The sequence below is a fragment of the Dipodomys spectabilis genome, unplaced genomic scaffold (genome assembly GCF_019054845.1).
Source record: "Dipodomys spectabilis isolate Male_0828 unplaced genomic scaffold, ASM1905484v1 ptg000108l, whole genome shotgun sequence".
In the NCBI taxonomy this organism is placed as follows: Eukaryota; Metazoa; Chordata; class Mammalia; order Rodentia; family Heteromyidae; genus Dipodomys; species Dipodomys spectabilis.
In genome coordinates this window covers 9,182,763-9,208,401 of record NW_024870785.1, presented here as the reverse complement: position 1 = coordinate 9,208,401, position 25,639 = coordinate 9,182,763, and the positions used below count along the sequence as shown (strand labels likewise).

At 39.3% G+C, this 25,639-nt stretch overlaps 1 protein-coding gene across 1 annotated transcript in view; it reads left to right on the top strand.

Annotated features, from left to right (window-relative positions):
- Positions 1–14,603, top strand: part of Cep152 (centrosomal protein 152) — a 66,787-nt gene extending 52,184 nt beyond the window's left edge. Inside the window, exons 23-28 of the mRNA XM_042687846.1 lie at positions 2,326–2,493; positions 6,273–6,369; positions 7,621–7,724; positions 10,307–10,463; positions 10,701–10,807; positions 13,283–14,603. Coding sequence (XP_042543780.1) covers positions 2,326–2,493; positions 6,273–6,369; positions 7,621–7,724; positions 10,307–10,463; positions 10,701–10,807; positions 13,283–14,283 — 1,634 coding nt within the window. The 3' untranslated portion in view covers positions 14,284–14,603. The remainder of the gene's footprint in view (positions 1–2,325; positions 2,494–6,272; positions 6,370–7,620; positions 7,725–10,306; positions 10,464–10,700; positions 10,808–13,282) is intronic.
- The last annotated feature ends 11,036 nt before the right edge of the window (positions 14,604–25,639 follow it).

Below are 25,639 nucleotides of genomic sequence, written 5' to 3'. Positions count from 1 at the left end.
TATACTTGCTATATGCTATATGTACCGAACAACTTTTGTACATTTAGAAAAATTGGAGATAATTTCAAACTTATTAGAAGTAGTAAAGATAAAAACAGATGCATGAAACAGTTTTGTACCCCTTACTAGCTTACTAGCTATACCAATTGATAATATTTTGCCTGACTTTGTGTTCTTCTGTGTGTATTTGTGAATTTTGTTTTTTCAAAACCATTTCAGGGGGGGCTGGGAAGGTGGCTCAGTGGTAGAGTGCTTGCCTTGCATGCATGAGGCCCTGGGTTCGATTCCTCAGCACCACATAAGCGAAAAGAAAAAAAAAGCCAGAAGTGGTGCTGTGGCTCAAGTGGTAGAGCGCTAGCCTTGAGCTGAAGAGCAGGGGGACAGCACCCGGGCCCAGAGTTCAGGCCTCAAAAACAAACAAACAAACAAAAAAAAGATCTTTTAAAAAAAAAACAAACAAAAAACCATTTGAGGGGAAGATACATTGTGGGTTTTTTTTTGTAATCCTTGCTCTATATTTTCCAACAAGAGAAACATTTTCCTTCATAACCTTTCTGTACTTTAAGTACAGAAAATTTAACAACAGATAAAAGTATCAGTTTGCCCCTTAGTACTCTTAATTTTGTCAGTTGACCCAAATAAATCTTGCATCTTTAACTTCCTGAGTGGTTAGATATAACGCCCTGTGCCTTTGGCCTCCTTTAATATATAATATGATATATATCTATACACACATATATAATATCCATAGATACTTTATTATTATTATTATTGCCAGTTCTAGGGCTTGAACTCAGCGCCTCAGCACTGTCCCTGAGCTCTTTTGCTCACGGCTAGTGCTTTACCACTTTGAACCACAGCTCCACTTCCGGTTTTTGAGTGGCTAATTGTTGATAAGAGTTTCATGGGAGCCGGGGGCGCTGGTGGCTCACGCCTGTAATCCTAGCTACTCAGGAGGCTGAGATCTGAGGATCGAGGTTCAAAGCCAGCCTGGGCAGGAGAGACCGTGAGACTCCTATCTCCAATAAACCACCAGAAAACCGGAAGTGGCACTGTAGCACAAGTGGTAGAGCGCTCACCTTGAGCTGAAGAGCTGAGGGACAGTGCCCAGGACCAGAGTTCAAGCACCACGACCGACCAAAAAAAAAAGTTTCATGGGGACTTTTTCTGCCTGGGCTGGCTTCGAACCTCCATCCTCAGATCTCAGCCCCCTTAGCAGCTGGTATTATAGACATGAGCCACTGGTGCCTGGCTCCCCTCGACTCTTATGACACTAACATTTTTGGAAGAAGTAGTCTCTGTTCTTTAACACTCTTGTTTTTTGTTTTTTAAACACAGAGCTTACCCTGTTTTGGAATTTTTCATGACTGAATTCAAGTTGTGCTTTCTTGGCAGGAACACTGCATAAGTGATAAGTTTTTATATCTGGAAGCATCTGGTGTTTATTTTGTCTCATTTTTGATTACTTGGTCAAAATGTCGCCCACTTGATTCTTCAATGCTTAATTCATGTGGTTCTCCCCTGAACCTAACAAGCAGTCTGTGGAGAGACACTTTGAAGGCCATGCAGATATACTTCCTCTCATTAAAACTTTGTCTTAGATGTGACAATCATTGGCAGTTCTTGGCTGATCATCGTTACCACAGTGGTTTCAAAATAATTTTCCTGCTTCCAGTCTTCTTTCCACTTTTACCAGGGAGCACTCAACCTGTTGCTCTAATTCAGAATCCTTCTCCTGTCTGTCTTTTCATCTATCCGACCATCATAGAATTATTGGTGTTAACTATTTTTTAAAACTTTACAGTCACTACTATGTTTAAGTAGCACTCAGATTGTCCCAAACTCAGCTAGTGGAGCCCCTTGAAACCGTATCAATTGTAAAGTGTCTAAAGAGTGCTTTTCCTATTTTCTGGCATGTTAAGTGATTTTGGTCTCATTTTGTGTTTACATCTCCCAATACTGAAGCCAGCCATGGCTTGGAGATTCTTCATTCCCTTTAAGTAGGAAATCATATTCAGGACTTAAATCTGAGTGTTTGGTTTCACAGCAATTTTTAAAGCTATGATCCAAGTTGGTATATTAAAAAAAAATTAAGTCTTAGTGAGGTTAACTATAATGCTCTTGAGTCACACAACTAGCAAATGGTGAATGGGATTTGAACCCCGCTCTCCCTTTCAGCATCATGTTCTTTCCATTGTACTGTACTCGCTGGTCATGGGCATACCATTTGTTTTACCACCTCCCCTGCTTTTATTTATTTATTTTTTTTTGTATAGCCCTTAGTCTTAACTTATGAAAAAGTTTTCTATCATTTAATTTTTGCAGATAAGAAAAAGATCCTTGAAATTAAAAGTGTATGCGGTGGATCCTGCTTCCAAGAACTGGCAAAGGAAAAGCAGGAATGTCAAGATCTGAAAAGGAAACTGGAGAAATGCTGTAGGCATCTTCAGCATTTAGAAAGGAAACACAAAACAGTAGTGGAGAAACTCGGAGGTTAGCGCCTACAGTTGCACTACTACCAGTGTACGGCTTCTTGAAATGTGCTAGCATGGTGTTTTTGTTCATTGTGTGCATTAAATCATCTTTCTGGGAATGGAGGGAAGCCATTTGCCTCTTTCACTAATCAAATTACTAGTAAAATCAAATGAGGAAAATTTCGGCTCTGAATAGAAGCTTCCTGATTGAACTGGTATTGAGGGTCCAGTTTGTGTCAAGCAGTCTTCCAGGCCCTGGGAGACATGAGTAAGCCTAGAAAGATGGAGATGTCTGCTGAGGAGAACAGCAGGTACAGGGAAACGCATGAACGATGACAGAGGGGTCTGGGTAGACCTCTCTCTTATTTGTCCAGCCCAGTTGATCTGAAAGGACTATCTTCTGCCATTTCCCATTGTCTTTCTGAAGAAGGAATCTGTTGGGCTTACATGGGTGCTTTGTCTAACTTCATATTGTGTTCTCTTTACATTCAAAATGTTTCGAATTCTGAGCTGGCTTGTCTTTCTGCTAGCCTATGTCCATGATGTCACACCCTCCTGTATACTTCATCCTCCTGTTTCCTTTGAGGTCTCACTATGGTCCTTTAGGTTTTAATCAGAAGATACCTCATCTGCGGTGCCTCCCTTGACTTTCTCTTCTCGGTTAAGTGAGCCACACATGTGTGTCTCCATAGCCCTGGGTTCTTCCTCTGTTCCCTCTGTTACCAATCTGCATACTTGCCGGATACCCTGTATATCAGACCGTAAATGTTAGAGTGAATAAGAAACTGGAATACCAGAAGAGTCCAAAGTGAATAGTTCATCTATTTTTTTTTTCTGTGTCATTCAGAAAAGTCATTAAAAGTTCATCTGTTTTCTACACCACTTCTCACTCTTGCCTGGAGAAATGGCAATCACCTTTCTGATGCTTGCCTGTCCTTCCAATCCATTTTCTATAAAGCAATCTTTTAAAAAGTGGCTTGGGCAGGATATTAACGCTCACACCTATTATAATCCTTCCTACTCAGGACTTAGGATTGAGATTCAAAGGCAGCTCAAACAAGAAAAGCTTGTGAGGCTCCTATTTTTTCAGTTAATCAGCAGAAAAGCTGGACATTGGAATTGTGGCTCAAGTAGTAGAGCACCCAGGCCCTGAGTTCAAACCCCAGTACAAATACACACACACACACACACAAGTGAATTTAGTCATGACTCTGTCTTGTTAAGAGCTTTCCAGTGGCTTGCTGTGCCCTTAGTTCTAAAACCAGTTTAATATGGCTTAAAAAGGCCCTTGGAGCTCTACTGCCCACTAGCCTCCTCCTGTCTTGTCTCCCAAGCCTTCTTACACTCTCAGTAGAACCATTTTATGATTTACTTTCTCAGCTGAAACATGATTTTCATCCTGTCTTCTCTTTGGGCTTCTTGTCTTTTCCTTTCACCACACTTCCTTATCCCAACAATCCAGTCCTGTCCTGGTACTTAGCACAGTACCCTCATAGCTGACTCACTATACATACTTGGTGAATATTGTTGACTGAGACACCACCTAGTACCATCTATGGCTTACTAGGACTGTTAGAGATAGGTAAGAAGTATTTTAAGTTTTGAGAAGATGCTGGTTGTGGTATATACCAATCCTATCTATGTGGGAATTAAAGGTGGGATTGTCGTGGTCAGCCTGGGCAAATTCCTATTATCTAAAAAGTAACTAAAGTAAAATAACACTGAAGATATGGCTCAGTTATACTCTCCTTTGTGAAAACTTAGCACTAGGCATGTGACTCAAAAGACAGAGTGCCTGTGTAGCAAGTTCTAGGCCCTCGGTTCAAAACCTACTGTTGTAAAAAAATTTTTTTGAGATAAAATGGATAATTACTATATTTTCATAGGCAGATTACTTGTTTGTACAAGTATAGCTGTAGTTACAATATAGCTACAAAATATTTTTATATAATGATGTAAGGATAATTCTGCTTATTAGTTATTAATGATAATAAGTACCTATACATTGTGATTATAAAATAAATGTTTCACATGGTTACTTTTGGAATAATTGCTATCTTTTGTAAGTCATAGTTTTTTGAAATAATTCAAGTATGTCACCAGTGGCTCAGCCTATAATTCTAGCTGTTCAGGAGGCTGAGATCTGAGGATCATGGTTTAAACCTAGTCCAGTCAGATAAATCCAAGAAATGCTTGTCTACAATTAAACCAGAAAAACAAAAACCCTAAAGGTAGAGGTGTGGCTTAAATGGCAGAGTGAATAAAAAGGCCAAACAAGATTGCAAGGCCTAGGGTTCAAGCTCCACTACTGGCACCAAAAAGAAAGAAAGGGAAGGGGGGAAGATCAGGGCCAGAAAAATCACTTAATAGTTTTATTTGATATAAATTTATTAGGTGATATTACCTTTCCAATTCTGACTTTTCAGGGTTCCATTCCATTGTTTTAAAAATTTCCTTATTGTAAAGATACTGTGTAGAGGGATTACAGTTACATGAGTAGTTTGATGGTATAAAATTGTGCGGCTTGGGCTGGGAAGGTGGCTCAAATGGCAGAGCACTAGCCTTGAGCTGAAGAGCTGAGGGACAACGCCCAGGCCCAGAGTTCAGGCCCAACGACCGGACTCCCCCCCCCCCCCCCCCAAAAAAAAAAAAATTGTGCAGCTTAAAAATACTATATCGGGCTGGGAAGGTGGCTCAGTGGTAGAGCGCTTGCCTTGCATGCATGAGGCCCTGGGTTCGATTCCTCAGCACCACATAAGAAAAAAGCCGGAAGTGGCGCTGTGGCTCAAGTGGTAGAGTGCTAGCCTTGAGCTGAAGAGCTGAGGGACAGCACCCAGGTCCAGAGTTCAAGCCCCACAACCGGACCCAAAAAAAAAATAGCTCATAGAGTGCACTGTTGGGGTGAGGTACAAGGGAATATTCAAGGCGCCCTCTTCACACTTAGTGATCATTGGTCTTGCAGGGTCTTGTATGCGAATCTTTGAGGTTTTACTATTATCTTCCCATTTTACATGGGAAGCCACCTCACAATTGAATAATTGTCTGGACTTAGCCAACAACTAAGCTGAATGGGTGTTTAGACTTCTTTCTCTCACTCTGAAATTCATGCTGCTTTCACGTCACATGGACTCTATCTCCTCTCAACATCTTGCATGTATTTCCGAAAACGGTACCTATTTTCTTTTACATTGAAGTGCTCAGTGATTTTTTTTCTGTGAGCACAGACTGTACCTGGTGTCCAAGGGAAGATGGAATTAGGAGACACTAGATTTTTACAGAGCTGCTTTTTAGCTGGAGAGCGAAACACATACATGTGTGATAATTGGATAACGATTCCAGGACAATGTGTAATTAGAAGTCAGATTCTAAGTGCTGAGAAATTAAAACAAGGGAGTGGTCAGACTAAGGCTATTAGAGGAATGAATGAATGAATGAATGAGAACAACTGGAAATCAAGTAGTTTTCCCCATAGACATTTGTTTTGGGAACTTAAGGCACACTTAAGTTTAAAAATTAACATATTCGCTGGATATGGTGGCTCATGCTTGTAGTCCTTAGCTACTCTGGCGGCTAAGATCTGAGGATCGTGGTTCAAAGCCAGCCTGGGCAGGAAAGTCCATGAGACTCTGATCTCTAATTAACTACCAGAAAACTGGAAATGGTACTGTGGCTCAAGTGGTAGAATGCTAGCTTTAGAGCCAAAGAGCTGAGGGACAGCGCCCAGGCCCAGAGTTCAAGTCCCACAACCAACAACAACAACAAAATTAACATTATCTTTTTTTTTTTTTTTTTTTGTAGAAGAGAATAGTAAAGTTGTCGAAGAATTAATAGAAGAAAACAATGGCATGAAAAATAAATTGGAAGAACTGCGAACACTTTGTAAAATTCCACCAAGGTAGATTTTTAGTTTTTTTAAAGACTTTTTTTACACATTCTTTAAATTTATACAAATACTAATCTCCCAGATTTTATTCTCAAAAGACCCCTTCTGTTTATTCCTTGTTTTATATCATTCAAGACTCCTCTCTATCTCTCTCTCCCCTTCTCCCTTTCTTTCTCTTTCTCTTTCTCTTTCTCTTTTTCTCTCTTTCGCTTCCTCTGTATGTTTGGAGACAAGGTCTCACTATGTAAGGTAAGCTGGCTTAAAATTTTCTAAGTGGCTTGTCTTGAACTTTAGATCCTTCTGTCTCAGCCTCCCGAGTCCTGGGATACAGGCATATGGTACCATGCCCAGCTTCACTCAGGCCTTTTTATACATCCATGAAATATATACAATGTGTTTAAGTTGGGTTTATTGTAACCCTTTATTGGTTCCATATTTATTAAAAAAGACTTTTTACCATGTTAGTAGATATTTTCCTAGAATATACATTTTGGTAGCTTTATAATTTTTTTAAAAAATTGCCAGTCCTGGGGCTTGAATTTAGGGTCTTGGCACTGTCCCTGAGCTGCTTTTGCTCATGGCTAGCACTCTACCAAGTAAGCCACACTATGTGGTACTGAGGAATTGAACCCAGGACTTCATGCATGCTAGACATACACTCTACCACTAAGCCACATTCTCAGCCTGTTTTTTTAAACTATATTATTATTTGTCTTCTTTTTTGGTACTGGGAATTAAACCCAGGGCATTGCATTTTGCCACTGAGCAATATCCCAGTCCTTTATACACTTTCATCATGAGGATTTAACATTTTGTATTTAAGGAACCATAACATTAAAGTTTTTTCCTTTATTTTCCTTGTGCATGAAGTTGTTAGCACACCTGTAATTTTAGCCACTTAAGATAGAGGTTGGGAGGATCATAGTTTTAAGGCCAACCTGGGCAAAAAGCTCACAAGATACCATCTCTGCAGAGAAAGCTGAGCATGGGGGGATACAACTGACATCCTAGCTACTTGGGAAGATGAAATAGGGGATCACAGTCCAGACTGGAGCAGGCAAACAACTAAAACAGCCCAAGACATTATTTTAAAAGTAGCCACAGCAAAAAGGGTCGGGGGAATGATTCAAGCAGTTCAAACCTCAGTAGGGTAAAACAAAACTTTAGCCACTCTTACCTTTATTCAAATATATGAATGCAGGTATGTTTTTTGAAAGTGAAGTGTTCCACTTACAATCTCAAGTTTTGCAATCATGTCTTTAGGTCACTGTCAGAAGGAGCCATTGAAAGTGTTTACCCACAATACAGTGGACAGGCACTGGAAGAACTTCGTGGACAGTACATCAAAGCTGTAAAAAAAATTAAGCGTAAGTCCCTCAAGGTTTTAGGATGGTTTGGGTCTTTTTCATTGTTACAAAAGGTAAAAACTCAAACTCAAACCAGTATTAGTCCTTTCAGTGTATTTTCCAAATTGCTTTTTCTGTCTTAGGTCATTGACAACAGTTCCAAATTAGGCAATAAGATATCACTTATTCCAAAAAGTACCTTTCAGAAGTGATATAGCAAGTTTTATATTATTGATGATCCTGTTTTGCCTTTGTCTAGACATTAGTATTAAAGGAAAAATCTCTAGTTTAACCTAATAGCATAAATAACTGGTAACAAAGTAAATGTTACATGAGTTGTAAGTTACCACTTGTTACTTTCTAGTAAGCAGTTCTATTATTATTATCATTATTATTTATTTCAAATAGCCATAAACTTGCTTATCTAGTCTCTGTCAGTACCAGGCAATACTAGCAATTCTTCAGAATGTTTCCAGGCATATATTTTCAGAGGATAGAACACATCTTGCTGGGGCTGGGAAGGTGGCTCAGTGGTAGAGCGCTTGCCTTGCAATGCATGAGGCCCTGGGTTTGATTCCTTAGTACCACATAAGCAAAAAGAAAAAAGCCGGAAGTGGTGCTGTGGCTCGAGTGGTAGAGCGCTAGCCTTGAGCTGAAGAGCTGAGGGACAGTGCCCAGGCTCAGAGTTCAGGCCCCACGACTGGACCCCCCCCACTCCAAAAAAAACACATCTTGCTTTTTAATTACAAAATTATATAGTATGAGTATAAATTTCAAGACAAAATTTCAAGGAAAAAAATATATATATACACACCTGATACTGCATTTGTTTTATAGCAAAAATAACAGTGAAGATCTCATGTTGAATATATTTGGTAGAAGAAAATGTTCTAAAAACTCAGTGTCCTTGAAAGTGATTTGTTTCTTAGTTGTCACTGATGCTTATTTTTGTTGATAATCTGTTAATAAGAAGTGAAGTTTGAGCATTTTTTCATCCTAATAGAATAACATTTGTATTATGTGATGATTACATTCCAGAAAGATAATTTGGAGGTTTTATGTTGACATGTACTTTGATTTAATCTTTCCTGTTTTAAATAAGGAAAAATGGATTCCCACTCATTATTTTGCATAGAACATGTAGCTTTCAGATGTTTACTTATACTGACAGGCGGTTATAGGAAGGATGGAGAAATTCTAAGTGTGGAATATAGTCCTGTATTTAACAAAAAGTGCTACCCATATCTCATAGTAATCCCAATCAAAACTATGTTGAGTTAAAGAGGTAAAAAAAACCTTTTTAGAAGGTATGAATTAGAGCCAGGCACCAGTGGCTCACGTCTGTAATCCTAGCTACTCAGGAGGCTGAGATCTGAGGATTGTGGTTCAAAGCCAGCCCCAGCAGAAGAGTCTGTGAGACTTTGTTGTTGTTGTTGGTCATGGGGCTTGAACTCTGGGCCTGAGTGCTGTCCCTGAGCTCTTCAGCTCAAGGCAAATGGTCTACCACTTGAGCCATAGTGCCACTTCTGGTTTTCTGGTGGTTAATTGGAGATAAGAGTCTCACGGAGTTTCCTGTCCGGGCTGGCTTTGAACCACAATCTTCAGATCTCACTCTCCTGAGTGGCTAGAATTACAGGCATGAGCCACCAGCGCCCAGCCTGTGAGACTCTTATCTCGAATAAACTACCAGAAAATTGGAAGTGGCACTGTGGCTCAAAGTGGTAGACGCTAGCCTTGAACTGAAGAGCTGAGGGACAGGGCCCAGGCCCAGAGTTCAATCCCCACAACTGACCAAAAAAAAAAAAAAAAAAGAATTAGGAGTTCACATAATTTTAGAAGATAAGTGTAAGTCTCACACTTTGCTTGCATAGTAGTGAATTGTATATATCATCGATTGTAAATCGTCTAGTCAGTCAATAAATGTTGGAGGTGTTGAATAGGTAATGGAACTTAGATTTGTAGAGCCTTAGAAAAACATGAGTCTCATATCATCTTTCCTCCCCTCCCTTCTCTTTCCTTGTTCTCCTCCCTTCTACTCTTCTTCCTTATCCACTTCTTTGTATCTTTCCTTCCTCTTAAACTGGACAGAAATGATGTATAATTGAAATGTATATGCACGTGCCTCATATTTATGTCATTTTCTTGCCTAAGTGTTTTAGAATAGTACAAACTATACCATGTTTCCTTACCTTATGTACTACCGTCATCCCTGGGCTAGTATTAATTTTACTTGTCACAAACACCTTTTAATCTTCGCAATGATAGTCATTATTATCTTAATCTATATTGCTTATGAACTCTATGAAAAAGGACTGCTGTTTTATTGTTAAGGTGATATACAAAGGGGTTACAGTTACTTAAGTAAGGTAGTAAGTTACATATCTTGTCAAACTTGTTACCCCTTCCTTCATTTTTCTCCTACTTTCCCTCCCCCAACCCCCTCACTCTCCTAAGATCTTTTTTGAGTCTACCAAAAGTGATCTGAAATGTCCCATTTTAATCAGTATGGAAAATACATTGTTAACACTATACCTCCAGCCACTTGATCTCCCCCCAAAACACTGGTTTCTGAAAAAGTGCTAGTGATTTCCTTGCCCTTGCAGGTGACATGCTTCGTTATATCCAGGAGAGTAAGGAAAGAGCTGCAGAAATGGTAAAGGCAGAGGTACTGCGAGAGCGTCAAGAAACCGCCCGGAAGATGCGCAAATATTACCTCATTTGTCTCCAACAGATTTTGCAGGATAATGGAAAAGAAGAAGGGTAAGTTTAGTCTAAACCACTTGTCTGTCATTTCTCCAAGCAGTTTTCTTATCACAAAACTTAACTGTTGTTTTGTGATCAAGCTGTTGAGGGTGAAGAGAGTTTTATGTTTTTGTTACTCTAAATGTTGGCAGAGCTAATAGGTAAACAGTCCTGGAGCTAAATTTTAGAAACTAACATTTTTTTTTTGTTGTTGTTGTTTGCACTCTTTATTTTCCTGTTCTGGATTCCCCACAGGCCTGAGAAAAGAATTATGAACGCAGCTAGTAAACTTGCTACAATGGCAAAATTGCTGGAAACACCTACTTCTAGTAGATCCCCAAGCCAAACTACAGCAGCATCAGGTATGTCTGAATCAGTTGCTCAAATGCCTTCTTTTCTTTTGAATATTTTAGTGCTTTCAGTATGAAAAAGAGAAGTATAAGGACTAAGAGTTAATTTGTCAAGTTATTGTGGGCATTACTACATATATATTTATATATGTATATATACTCATATATATGTATATACATATGTGTGTGTGTGTGTATATATATATATATATATATATATTTATATTTATATATATGGAGCATAGAGTTTCTGTTTTGAACATTATGTACCCTAGCTGTCCATGTGGCTTCCATCCCTACAGATGGTAGAAAAGATTTAAAAAAAATTTACTTAAATTATCCTTGAGTAGTTTTACAAAGGAGGTATCATATAACAAAGCAGTTTATGAATATGCATTTTGATCACTGTCACCCCCTTCCACATTCTCACCCCCCCCCTTCAGTTTAAATAACAAAGAATGATAAATAGACGAAATGATAACTGGGTTATAAAGGTTGAAATGGATAGGTCAGGAGTTGTAAGAAAATCCTTTAAAAGAAGGCAAGTATGTGGTTGATGATGGGGAAACTTCAGTTCAAAGCTGCTAAAAGATGACTCAGGAGAAGGAGCAGATCAAAACTGCACCGTGTGGAAGCTCTGGCAGAAGTACAGGGCTTTGGCAACATCTATAGGATACTTAGTTTGTGTTCTAGAGCAATCACAACTAGGTAGAGAGTTACTTTTCTTTTAATCTCTTCTTTCCTAACCCTAATATTGAGCTGGGTGACAGCAACAGGAAAGAGTTCTGCAAGCAAGACAGTGTCCAGGTAGCTAGATACACAGGGAGGATTTGGGAGTTCCCATGTCTAGAGTGCCAGGTGTTAGGTGTTTCTGCAACAGGTGCACCTCACCTGCTCTTCCCCTGCCAGGCAGTGCAAGCAGATAAAGGATCAGGACATCCAAAAGACAAGTATTTAAGTAAGAATAAACATATATCACCCATGGAAAGGCATCACCATAGAACAAAACAAACAAGAAAACATTGGAGTAATGACAAAACCAAACCTACAGAATTTGTACCTAACAAAAGAGTTAGTAAAACAAATAGCAGAACTTGAGAATGTTCTTTCAAAGAAAGATGCAAGAAGATAGAGTATAGGTGAACTTTAAAATATGTTCAGAGTTTTACTATTTTCAAGGACAGGATATAGGTAGTGATAACTCTGGCTAGAAGAAAATGTAGATTTAAGTATGTGTGTTAAAACTTATGAGTAACCAAGAGCGCTAGCCTTGAGCTGAAGAGCTGAGGGACAGCGCCCAGGCCCAGAGTTCAGGCCCACAACTAGACCAAAAAAACAAAAACAAACAAAAAAAACCTTATGAGTAACGAACAAACAAATAGAAAATATATCTTTGAAGCTAGTAGAGGAAAACCTTGGGGGGGGAAACACATTAACAAAATGAAGAAACAGGAAACAAAAACTAAAAAAGCATCAGCAAATAAAAGATAAAAAAGTGTTGGTACACCAGCAATCTGACTAAGACTAAGTTTAACTCACCTATTATAATGTTTTACAAAATAGAGACATTTGCCGTTTTTAAAAGAGCATCTAAAATTCAACTTGGAGGGTGATATACAACCATACAGTGTTGATATGAGGTAAATTCTAAGGGTAAATAACAGTTTTAGGTAAATTAAGAGTGTACATGGAAAGGTACAAATATACCTCATAATAATAATGGAGCAGTCTCCCAAAAAACAAATTCTTTTCTGCATATAACATAGCTTTAAGACTATATAGAACAAGTACTGAAAAAATATCCTGGTAAATTTTGTCACACTGGGAGATGCATTAGGCACATAAGTGTAAAAATAAGAGTTTTTGAACTTTTGGAAAACTTGAGGCAGAGATTGTTCAGGAATTCATGGAAGATTACTTATGTAAGTGTTAGAGTGGTGGTAGGAGGTTTAGGTACCAAAAGGGCAGTGGCATATTACAAAATAATTTTCTAGATTTGGGACAACAGTATGCATATGATGACCCCAATAGAACCAAACCCTTTTCGTGGGCTCTTGGGCCAACATACAGTATGTGATGCCTCTAATCCATGCTATGTAACTGCCTTTGGTATGATTCAATATCCTAGCCAACTAAATCACCAACTTTATTTAGCTTGTGCATTTGTGAGTAGTGGGTAGATGGGGACTTTTTACCAGACTCTTCTTTAGGAACGCTATAGTTAACCTCAAGAGATTAGAGAAACATGGCCCTTGAAATGTTGTAATACCTATTGCAGATTAATGCTGAGTTAGTTAGACAGCAGTCACAATGGATTCCATTTCAGAAACAAGCTTTGTTTAGTGGATGTCTCCATGTTTAGCCTTGGTGTGTTTTTCTTTGAGAATGATTAAAGTCTATATGCATTCTTTGAGACTACATAAAAGCCTGAATTTATTTTTCTCTTTAATGTTAATTTTCTCCTAATTTGTTTTCCCCTGCGCATAGTAGCACTGCCCTTGACTTCAGAGATGCTGAGTGGCGTTGAAAAATCAAAAAGAAATGATGTGAATCAGAGTGTACCTCGTAACATTGAAAGCAAATCAAATGGTATAAAAACTATCCCTGGAAGTATTTATGAGCAAGTTCCTAAGAGGAGGGCTGCTTGTAATTTACAAAAGCGATTAGAGGATTCAGAGCACATAGATATAAAGCATGTAGGTAACAAAGGGTCACCTTCAAACTTTGAATTTGGGGATAGTAGTTACAAGCACCTAGATATTCTGCCAAAGAATGTTGCTCCTGAGTTTGTTCTATGCGAAGGTGAAGGAAGTTTGATTTCGCACAAGAAGAAAGACCTACCTGGTGTCACCTACTCGGAAACCCTTCTGCATCCAGTCACGTACCCCTTTCTTGGAACATATGGAAATAAACCCTCACCTAGATGTACCCCTGAATCTGGATACGCACCAACAATCTTCCAAGATCCTAATGAAAGACCTGGTTCCAAGGCATACACGTGCAACTCACTGTCGGAAAGTGACACTGCCTTATTTGAGAAAAGTCAGGGTTTAGGTGTGCAGGAAACTCCAGTCCAGGATGGAGGAGACTTTGTTAACTCATTAGGTTGGCTTTCCAACAGTGCCCCGCTGCTCTGTAACAGCCACGAAGTGTCGCTTTCACAGGGTAGGTCACAAGGAGCTCGGGATACGCTAAGCGATTCCATTCCATTCAAACAGGTTTCAACACTCAGTTGTCAGCCGGTGAAATGTCAGAGTGATCACACTCCCAGCCTGTCAGGAGAAACTGGGTATTCCCAGCAAGGGAAATCCACTGTCACTTTTGCACACCCATTTCATCATAAAGCTGATAGATTAAAGTCAGATGTCAAAAAACTTAGCACTACTATACCATCTTCAATATGTCAGCAGCCTTCAAGAAAATTGATTGCTCCCCTAGCTAGCCAGCAAGACAGTGGTTTCGACAGCCCGCTTGTCAACCTAGACTAATTGTGTTTAAGGAGAATCATGAATGCATTCACAAGAAAACCAGAAGGGAAGACTTCAGACTGGAGGAGAAAAAAAAAAAGTCACAAGCTCTGCCTATTTCCAGATGCTTTCGTAACCTCTATTATATGAGTAAAGTCTTCTCATAAAATGACTCGAGATATTTATGTTGCCTTAATGTTCCAAAGGCGTGATGGTAATGTGTTCTAATCTGCTTCTGTGTGGTGCTTATATTTGGTTGCTTAAGCCATCTATTTTTATACTTACAAATTGGCTTCTATTTTTCAGTGTTAAATTATTTAAATAAAATTGCATCTAATCTGTAGAATTGTCACGGCCCATTTTGTAGTTATGGAAATGTTATCTTTACATCCTATTTTAATTTCACCTAGAAAAACACATATAAACTATTTGATTTGTATATATCACTTAGCCAGATGTAATTTTCAAAAGTAGCTTGGTGTGGGGGTGCAGGGGGTGTGCAACGAACCATCTTGATATTTTGACTACCTCCAACTGGAGAAAAGAGAGTTTGGTTTTTAAAAATGTAGCTTTGTTCTGGTTTTATTTAAAAAATATTTCCCAAACCTTTTCTGTTGTTTGCATGATAGGCAGAGACTTTGTGTCTCTCTTATGTTTTGTTTGTTTGTTTACAATAGTACATTCTTAAAAGCTGAAATAAAAAGCCTTGTTATGTAGCAAGAAAACATGAAACTTAAATTGTTAACACTTAATAGTGCAGAAATTGGCAACATTGATGTTGTGGTTGAAGGTTATAATTTTTTTTTCTCCTTTTCTGTCTCCCCTGTGTCTTTTCTGCTTGCTTGCTAAACACAGGCAAGTTCCAGGGCCCATCTTGTGTCTCTTCTGAAGGTTATAATTTTATTTATTTATTTATTTATTTTTTGTCGGTCGTGGGGCTTGAACTCTGGGGCCTGGGCGCTGTCCCTCAGCTCTTCAGCTCAAGGCGAGTGCTCTACCACTTGAGCTACAGCGCCACTTCCTGAAGGTTATAATTTTAAACTGATGAACTCATGCAGAAATCTTACTGTTTTCTAAATCATTTACAGAGTCCTAGAGGGGGAAATGGATGTTTTAGATATATGCAAATTCTTTTTTTTTTTTTTTGGGTCCAGTCGTGGGGCCTGAACTCTGGGCCTGAGTGCTGTCCCTCAGCTCTTCATCTCAAGGCTAGTGCTCTACCACTTGAGCCACAGGGCCACTTCCTGCTTTTTTCTTTTTGCTTATGTGGTGCTGGGGAATCGAACCCAGGGCCTCAGGCATGCAAGGCAAGCGCTTTACCACTGAGCCACCTTCCCAGCCTCCTATATGCAAATTCTTACTGAAACCTGTTACTATAATTTACAAATCTCAGTGCATTCACATGATAGGCTGTATTTTCCATCTTGCAATAGGCTAACTGGCTAGTGGTCAGGTTGATGGCAAGATACATCTTGTTAATCTTTTTGTTGTTGTTTCTGTTGGGCTTGAACTCGGGGCCTGGGTACTATTTCAGCGCTGTTTTGCTCAAGGCTAGCACTCTACCACTCTGAGCCACAGTTCCACTTTTTTGGTGGTTAATTATAGATAAAAGTTTCCTGCCTAGGATGGATTTTGAACCATGGTCCTCATATCTCAGCCTCCTGAGTAGTTAAGATTTCAGGTGTGAGTCACCAATGCCCCAGCTTTTGAACCGTTGCTGAAAGCAAGAACCTAGACATGAAACTTTTGGAACTTGGGAAAGTCCTGCCACATAACTAGTGACCAAAATAGACAGGGTTAAAAATTTGCCCTGTATTTCATTGTTTTGAGACATCAGGATTTCAACAGATGGATATAGGACTTAATCTGCAACACAGTGCTAAGATGATGGTAGAACAGAAAGGAGATGGGAGCTGCTCAGACAGCCTGGTGACATAAATCTGTTTGTCGTGGTGTTGATTTATTTTTATATGTTGCTGGATTTCATTTGCTATTACTACATTTAGGATCCCTGTGCATATATCCCCAGAGGAGGATATCTTGTTTCTTTTCTATCTGAGTTTTGGTTTGGTGAATGGATAATGCTGGTCTCATAGAACCAGATAAGTGTTGTACAGCCTCTGTTTGCTGAAAGAATTGGTTTGGATTGGTATTATTTTCAATGCATTGGATGAAATTGCTGTGTGTGTATGTTAGTATAGGAGGAGAGTTTTAACTCATAATTCTCATGTTACAATGAGGTATTCCCAACTTCCTTGGGCCAGTGGGACTCGAACCTATGATTGGAGAAAGGAGTCACCAACACTCAGTCAATAGGGGTAGGAGCCTTTATTAGCCTCAGCAACTGACCTCCACTATCAAGACAGCGAAGGCCAGCCCCGATCTCAAATAGCTCAGAGATATAAAGGCAAAAACCGCAGAGGCTACTTGCAGGGTGGTCAGTGGTAATTTTGCGATCAGTAAGGAAGCGAGTTAAAGAAGCAAAGCTACCAGTTAATAATTATAAATGGTGATTACAATTTCAATAATCAAGACAAAGTTCTCATCCTTGATCTTCCCTTTGCTCTCGGTTTTGGGTTCTCTTCTAAAGGGAGACCCCACCTTTCAAGTTTGGCCTTACTCTTCTTAATCAATGAAAGCTCACTGCAAGGCGTCAAGTTCCATGTTTTAGTAAATTTGCTGAGCAAGCATAATCACAAAAAACAGACATTGGGACATTGTAGACAGTCGGCCCTATTTTTACTCACTTTGCAATTTTTAGTAAATGTCAAGCCACAGTTTTGTTCCCCTTTCTGAAGTTTGCACTTATTATTTTTAGGTCCTGGGACTTAATTATCCCAATTAAATTTCCTTCTTCCTTAGTCTAGTTAATACTCAATTTGTTTGATTTAATCTGCTCCTAACAAAGCTATTTGCAATTTTCATTTTAATGTTTTTTGTTTTTCAGGAATTGGGCCTCCTTATCTGAATTAACTCATTTTGTGATAAAGCTGGTCATAGTGTCCTATTATAAGCATTTTAATTTCAATAGAGTTGGTAATGGTCTTTTCATTCCTGATGTTGGTATTTTGTGTTATCTTTTTTTAAAAATGTAATTTAAGTATTTAGTTTGTTCTTTTGTCTTGTTTTTGTTTCCTTTTTTATTCATTTTATCTTTTGACTTTTTTTCCCTCCGCCTATGAACTTTGAATTCATTTTCTCTGTTTTAAAAGGAAATTGAGATCATTGGTGTGAAATTGTTCTTTGCCAATGTCGTTGTTTAAAACTCCTAATTTTCCCTCTGAGTACTGTTTAACTTTATATTTGATATGTTGAAGTTTTGTTCTCATGGAGTCCAAAATGTTTTCTCATTTCCCTTGTGATTTCTTTTTTTGATCATTGCATGAATTTCCATGGGAGATATAAAAGAAACGTCTACTTCCAAATTGGGATTGCCGCAGCAACCTGAAGAGTGACCCGAACAAGTTAGTTTGACAAGTAAATGAGTTTATTAGAGAATGCTTACAGAGAGGCGGACAGCTTATGGATAGCCTGCGTTTCTTCAAAGTCTTCCCCCACCCCCCCCTCATCTGCCATGCCCCTAGTTTAGAGGTGGTTGTAACTGTAGTTAAGTGAATGTCTCTGTAGCATCACACATAGAGAAAACAGCAGAAATACTACAGGTTCAGATACCCCAAAGGCATGGATAAAATCAGAGTAGGGGAAAGTTACGTGTTTCTATGCACTCTCACTTTCTCCTTATTGGGCATTCTGCTGGTCTCAGCAAATGCTGGTCAGACTATAAGGAGGATAGGTTTGTTTTATAGCAGTTTACTATGTAGAATCACTATAACTATGGCTTGCTTTGCAAGATGGACTTGTCTCTCTGTTGACCTGTGGGTTATTTAGAAATACGTGACCTTATTTCTTAGCATTCCGGGGTCTCTCTGTTGACCTGTGGGTTATTTAGAAATACGTGACCTTACTTCTTAGCATTTGGGGGTTTTCCAAAATTTCTTTCTGGTGTTTATTTTTGCATTTTTTTTTGTCAGATTATACTTTGATTCCAGTCCTTTTAATTTTCTTAATTGTTTTCTAGTCTAACACAAATCCATCTTGGTCTATCCTGGGCTATATTTCATATATGCCTGAAAAGAATATGTAGTCAACTTGGATTGGCTAGATTGTTCAAAGTGTTGTTTAGCTATATTTGTTGTGTCATTCAAGTGTGTTCTGGCTGCGCGAATCTTCTGCCTGTTGTAAGAGTAGGGCATAGTTGTTGGAATTATCTATTTTTCCTTTCAGTTCTGTCAGCTTTTGACTCATATATTTTGGGAATCTGTTATATCTTTGTCTTTGTTATACATCTTTCAAATGTGTGGGCCTCTTTATCATTATAAAATATTACTCCTTGTCTAGGGTGATTTTTTTTTTTTTTTTTGGCGGTCAAAGGATTGGGCACTGTCCCTGACCTTCTTTTTGCTCAAGGCTAGCATTCTACCACTTGAGCTACAGTGCCACCTGTGGCCTTTTTTTGGTTATATGGTACTGAGGAATGGAAGCCAGGGCTTCATGCACTAAGCCACCTTCCCAGCCCCACTCCACCCCCAGTAGTATTTCTTAAAGTGTATTTTTACCCTTCACTACTGCAGCCATTCCACAGTCTCGCCATTATTATTTGGTTTGGGTTCAAACAGAGGCCTTGCCTGATTTTTTTTTAAATTTCCTCACCAGAATTTGATTTGGTTATTTCTTAATCATGTTGTATACAAAGTGTACTGGATTAGATTCTGTTTCCTGTGTTTTCCTGACCTCAGCAGCCCTAGACAAGCAGTTCGGTTGTGTGAGACATGGAGAGATCCTGGTTTCTGGGTTATCACAATGAACCTATAGATGTTAATGATTTTCATTGGCTGCCAGTTAGTTTTCCTGGAGAAAAAAAAAAAAATTTAAGTGTGGTCCAGTGTCAATCTACTCCCAGAAGACACCAACTTTATTCATGAAAGAACTTCTTTGATCTTCACATGCTCACATACTCAAATATTAATAGCTTGAGAGCTTTCCATGATCTCAAATTTCTCACCATCCTCCTGCCTCCGCCTCTAAAGTGCTGGGATTAGTGGTATATGCCCCCACACCCAGCTCTACAAACTCAAACTTCTGTTTTAACTGGTTATATGAATTCTTTCTACGGGGTTTCTTCAGGTGTAGCCTATATATTAACACCAAAAAAAATAGAATATGCTTTTGAATACCTGTCAAGGATCAGTTCCCATATTAAGTTCTGTCATGTACTTTTCTCCTAGTCCTTTTAACAATCTTTCAACGGTCTATCATTTTACCAATGAGCAAAGGAAGATGAAGGGGATTACAGGTGGCTGAGCAGACTTACAAAGAAGGTTGTAAATCACTGCAAGGCAGTATGACGTCATACTGACCAAAACAACCTGTCTCTGACATTGAGATAGCATTTTTTTTCAAATATACAAAGATGCTCTTATATCATTAATAATAGAACTTCATGCTAATAACAACATCCAGGAGTTGTTCTACTCTTTTCAAAAAGGACTTGCTTAAAATCCAGTTCAGTCTGGGCTGGTTAACTCAAATCCAGTTATATACTAGATTTCTCACGGTAGAAGACTGAAAATTGGTAGGTAGCTGGTACTGTTGGTTGCCTACCATGTATTATTACCTACTTCTATCCACAGAATAAGATACAATGCGTCTGTTTTCCTTGTGACTCAGTTCCAACTCTAAGGATAATTCCTGTGTCAATCATGGTCCTAATTCCAAACACCTCATTGGGTTAAGGATGGTTACATGGGCCAGTTGTGAACATTGTGATATAAGGGAATGGTTGGAAAGCCTCTGGAAAATGTTTCTTCCCCAAAAGCATTTCCTTGTACATGGAAAGGACAAGTGACCTACAGCAACAGAAGTGCCACTTACAGATCCTAGATGTTTTATCTCACTGTGACTCCTGGATTTGTTGTACCCACCTCGATACAACCCACCTGAGGAGGACCAGAGTCTTACACTAACCCAAAGCTGACCAACTTCTCCTTCCTTGCTGTGTCCTGATTATTTGGGAAACTTAAGTCTTCTTTTTGCAGCTGAAAAGCACCTTACCCCACAGTGTGTGCTTCAGTGGGTTTCTTGAAAAGTTCAAGACATTTTGCAAAGATTCTAGTAGTATTTGCACAGAATGAAGATTTATATGTCTTAGCTCTGAGTGATAATAACATATGCTTTAATTTTTTTTTTTCAGGATTCTAAATGTTCGAACACTGTCATTTCTTCTGTGTTCTCTATTACTCTTGGATGTATCAATTCTAGGTCAATACAGAATGACATAAACTTGTGTTACTGGAATGCTAGGAGGTGGACAATCTTCTGAAACTAAGTTTTTAAAAAGAACATTCCTCGGGGCTGGGAAGGTGGCTCAGTAGTAGAGTGCTTGCCTTGCATGCCTGAGGCCCTGGGTTCGATTCCTCAGCACCACATAAGCAAAATGAAAAAAGCCTGAAGTGACGCTCTGTGGCTCAAGTGGTAGAGCACTGGCCTTGAGCTGAAGAGCTGAGGGACAGCACCCAGGCCCAGTGTTCAGGCCCCACGACCAGACCCAAAAAAAAACATTCCTCCTCAGATCAAACTATTCTCCCTACAAAGTAATCTTTCCATATGAAGACAGAAAAGAAATCTCACCTATTTAAGGCAAATTTATCGTCAAGTCACCTCCTAATTAAATATTACAGGGAATTTACTTGCAGAAGTCTTTTCCTTGGAGCCTATCAGGTAATTTTTATATGTAGTTACCTGGTCTGAAGCCAAAACACTACAAGAAAGAAGGTCTTCAATTGGTCAAAATCAAACACCTAGGATTTTCTCAAGAGGCTTCTCTAGGAAAAAGAAAAAGGGTTGCCTTTTTTTTTGGAAGTTTTTCAAACATTTTAGGGCCAAACTCGTGGGTATGGACACCATAAGTTTAAAACTCTTTAAAAAAAAAAAAAAAAAAAAAGATGCCTTGTCCTTAGTTCACAGAGTAACATGTTGCTGTAACTGGAAAAGTCTATGGCCAAACAGTGATGCCCTGCGGGGTGAGTTTTGGATTCCCATAGCTTCCCTTCTGTGCCTTGGAGCAAAGTCAGATATCTATTCTCTTGCTTCCTTAAGATCCTTCAGCCTGTTTGGAAGACCTGAAGCTGTCTTAGAGGGTTAAAAGTAAGTAACCAAGGAGCCAATGGCGTTCTATCAGACTCAGCTTTCAAAACATGCCCTCCAATTGGCGCTCAAGCTTTTAGAAACAAAGTGTGTCATTCTTCAGGATTCATTTTCCAGCAAGGACAAATAGGTAGTTGTATCATAAAGAAGCTATGTTTACTGGCACCCAGTGTGTTTATGTATGATGACAAACGTGCAATTTATTAAGTAAATTCCACTGAGCCTACAACATTTACTGTATTAGTGGTTTCTAAGTAAGGGCTCAGAGTCTCTTTCCTTGATGTTTCTAGTTGGCCAAACCCATTCTCATTTGGATCCTTTGCCTCATACTCTCAAAGCTCTGTGGGATTTTTATTATTTATTTAAAAAACAAAAAGGAGTCGATCTACTCTTGCTGTGCTGCCATGATTCTAGAGATCATAGACCATTGTTTAGGCACCAACTCATCATGTGAGTTTGAGAAAATCCTGAGGAAAGCTCTTCCAGTGAAGTATCTTTCTGTATACGGCCTCCCCTTGGGGGCAGGCCCAGCTTTTTTCCTTAATAATGATGGCCTGGCTTCCATTTAGACAGGCACACAATGTGTGTGTTCCCTTGGTTCTCACGAAAGCTAATCCAGAAACTGGCTCTTCATGGCGTTGAGGTTTCTCCTTTCCCTCCAAAGCACATGGCCTGGTTGTCTGTGCCAGGGGTGAGTAGGATCACTTCAACAGAGCCCCTAAGTGGACTGGCACACAGTTCTGTCTCTGCCGAGGTCAGGGAATAGAGTTGTCAGTGGAAAGACCCTCCCGGGGAAGGTTTGCATCATTGTCACCACGGATTAAGCTCTGAAGAGGCTTAGGGGAAAGACAAAGTATAGCAGTGGCTGCCTGCTCCGTGTGCCTTACACCCACAGCCATGTTGCGGCAAGATAGAAGGACCAAGACACATGGTTCACATTTTCAAACGGAATATGGCAAACCTTTTGAGGAGGTGCAGTGAAGGCCCTTTCCTCTCATCCCCAGCTGTCTGGGTCTCCATTCTTGAAGAACTTGTTACTCAAGAGTCTATGTAAACAGGCATACATGTGACTCTCTGTTCCTTGTTCTACCTAAGTACTAATGCCTTACACCCACTGTGTTCTACCTTACTGTTACATCAAACAATGCAAGCATATGAACAACAGATTGTCATAGTTCTTGAAGGCTAAAAAGTGGGAACTTGAGAAAAATGGGGGAAAAAAAAGGACTATTTTCCTGCAGGATGTGTGGCAACCTTCTAGTGAACCTCCAGCATAACCCCAAGGAAAAGATGATGGCAAAGGACATAGATAATCTGATTTACCCTGCTCTCAATTCATTGCAGTCTCTTGACTAGAATCAGGATGGCATTCCACTCACTGTTTTGTTTGCTGTTTTAAGTAGTAGTGTTTTTAGTTGTCATTCAGCCAAAGACGTGGAATATTTATATTTGTTCTTTACAAATGCAAAATCCCTTGACAGCAGCACCTAGATTCTTGTTTGAGTAACTAGAGAGAAGCATGAAAACTCAACAAAATAGCCATTGTTTCTCTTCCATACCTCACCTCATACAAGACAATATCTCTAATAGCTCACCTTATCCAGATATAACATACTCGAAGCAATTCCGAGACACATGTTAATCCAAATGATTGACCTGATGGGTAGCTGTTAGGGTTATGCCATGGACTTTGTCAGATTGGGCTCGGCCCAGAGGAAACTTACTTGTTGCAGAAGCTATGTGCGATTAGTTGTGAGGTACAGCGTGTATAGAATAGAGCATTCTGATACACCCCCAATTCTTGCCCAAACAGTTCCCCAGCCACTCAGTGTAGTACTTATTAGAAGGGAGGATGTTTTTGCTAAAAAATAGGCTTTTCATGGTGGGATGCAAGTGAAAATGGAGACGGTACAGAAGTTGAGTTAGGTCTACGTGTACTAGACCTGAAAGTTTTCTCACATCCCCTCTTTATTCTCCATCCCACACTGTACCCTCAGGCATTGATTGTGCCTCTCCACTTTCTGTCTGGCTTCAAGTTGGTTTTGGCTAATGGACAGTGCCAGCAGGCGGCAGGATTTAATTCCCTGGCTGTCGCCCTTCGAGTTTATTTCAGGCTGTCCCCTTGAATCAGGCCTGTTTCTCTGCTTTCAATTCATTGCAAATGTCTTAAGTTTGCAAACTGGAACCCTTTTAGTCTCTTGGTTCCAGTAATGTCATTGTCATTGTCAGCTCCTCTGTGACTCTCTGTACATATCTATACATACCTCTTGAGTAATCTTTATGTGTACATTGTTTTCTTTTAGTTATGCTCTTGCTATATAGCTTAAGCTGGCCTGGAGGTCATACTATTCATTCCTCAGCCTCCCAAGTACTGGAAATAACCCATGCTACCTGTCTGCATAGAGCCTTTCTAAGTAACCATTCTCCATCCTGCTTTGATTATTCCATGTTACCTGTATAATACTATTGTTTAAAAACATACAAACTTTTTACCACTATCAATACCAAATGACTGGTACAAAGTTGAGCATTTCAATTTAGAAAAGGTATTCCCAACCAACACACCTCACAGATGGTCCAGCAGTATTGAGCTGTAGATATTACCAATGAAAGCTAATGCTGCAATCTCTCTGTCACAAGTTCAACTTATTTTTCAAAGCTCAACATTTAGTTTATAGTTCTCATTAAAGTTTTGGTTATTTTCTTCCCATAGTTATTAAGATCATAATCTTGGGAGAGCTAAGACCATACATTGAATGTAGAGAGTAAATACAGGGTGTCTTGGTTTGAGTTTGACCTGCTTTGGGGTGCCATAGACCCAAAATAGGATATTTAGAATCTACAGTTTTTTATATAGTTGTTGACAGAGGCTATTTTCTGAGATGTGGGTTGTGAGGATCATCCATTAGCCAAATAAAAAGAAGCTACATTGATATTAGAATGAAAAAGGGACTCTAGAATCAAGAGATAAATATTGGGTAGAGAAGACAGAGATATCTGATGGCATTATGTACTTACCCTAATTTGAATTGAGTTCGATCTCTTGTCAGCAGTGCTGCTTTATGTATTGTGTCTTCGGAAAGGTCCCTGAGCAGTCAACTACTTGATCAAAGTCTTCACCAACCAACTCTAAAGTTAGTTTCTTCCTACTTCATCGTCATCATAAAGTACGGGGAAAGTGAAATGAAGAAATCCTCCAGAAATAGAAACCAAAGACCAGAGGTGCTTCTAGTCTTCTGAGGTGGTTCTCCAGTGATACCCCACCAGAGAACCACTTTCCTTCTACCTTTGTCCCCAGGTCCGTTTTCCCTGAAATTGGCTTCCTGGGGAAAAGAACCAGGGGTCCAGGTTTTCTTTTAAAAGTATCTTCTAAAATGGTTGTGTTAAAAATAGAATTCTTCAAAGTAGACATGAAATCCGTGGGCCCAGTGCTTACCAGTCTTCCCCATGCCAGGGACCACACCTAAGGAATGTGTCTTCAGTCCTTAGTGACAAAGAACTTGGAACCCGCACAAGGTTCTGAAATCTAAGTAGTCAAAAGGGTCAGGAACACCGCAGATTAAGAATTTGTTGTCAGAATAAAGCTTATCTTCCGTAGTAAAGGTTTAAGAAACTTTTGGTGGTTGTTACCGTAACTCGATTGTAAATAAAACGGAGAAATGGAATAGCACGCTTGTTTTAAGGAACTGCTCTTGTTACATGAGTGAGTGCTCCAAAAGGCTGCACAGACTCTCTAGCCCCAGGCTAGGACACTTTTTCCACAAATCACAAGATTTCCCCATGGAAATCTTGATTCCCTCACATCTTTTTGTGTTTTAAAGCCACTAAGTGGGATTGATTGGAAACAATAGATGTTAGGCAACAGTTGCAAAGACAATTTTTACAGGATATCCACGTTGTGTTACATTCTCATTTAATGCTTTACTCCCCTCTAGTGGGTTCTTAAATAGCACGTGATTCCCTGAGTATAGTATAGAATAGCAGATTCTCGAGGAAAAGATTAATTTTAAAATGTGTTTAATGCATGCTCATGTTTTGTAGAAATTTTGTACAGGTCTGTAAGAATGTGTGGATTGATGAAAATCTGTTAGTTCCTGTTCCTCCTATTTCAGGTAAATAAGCTAAGACTCAGAAAAGGAAACAACTCACTCAAGATGAGATTGGGAGAGCCTTT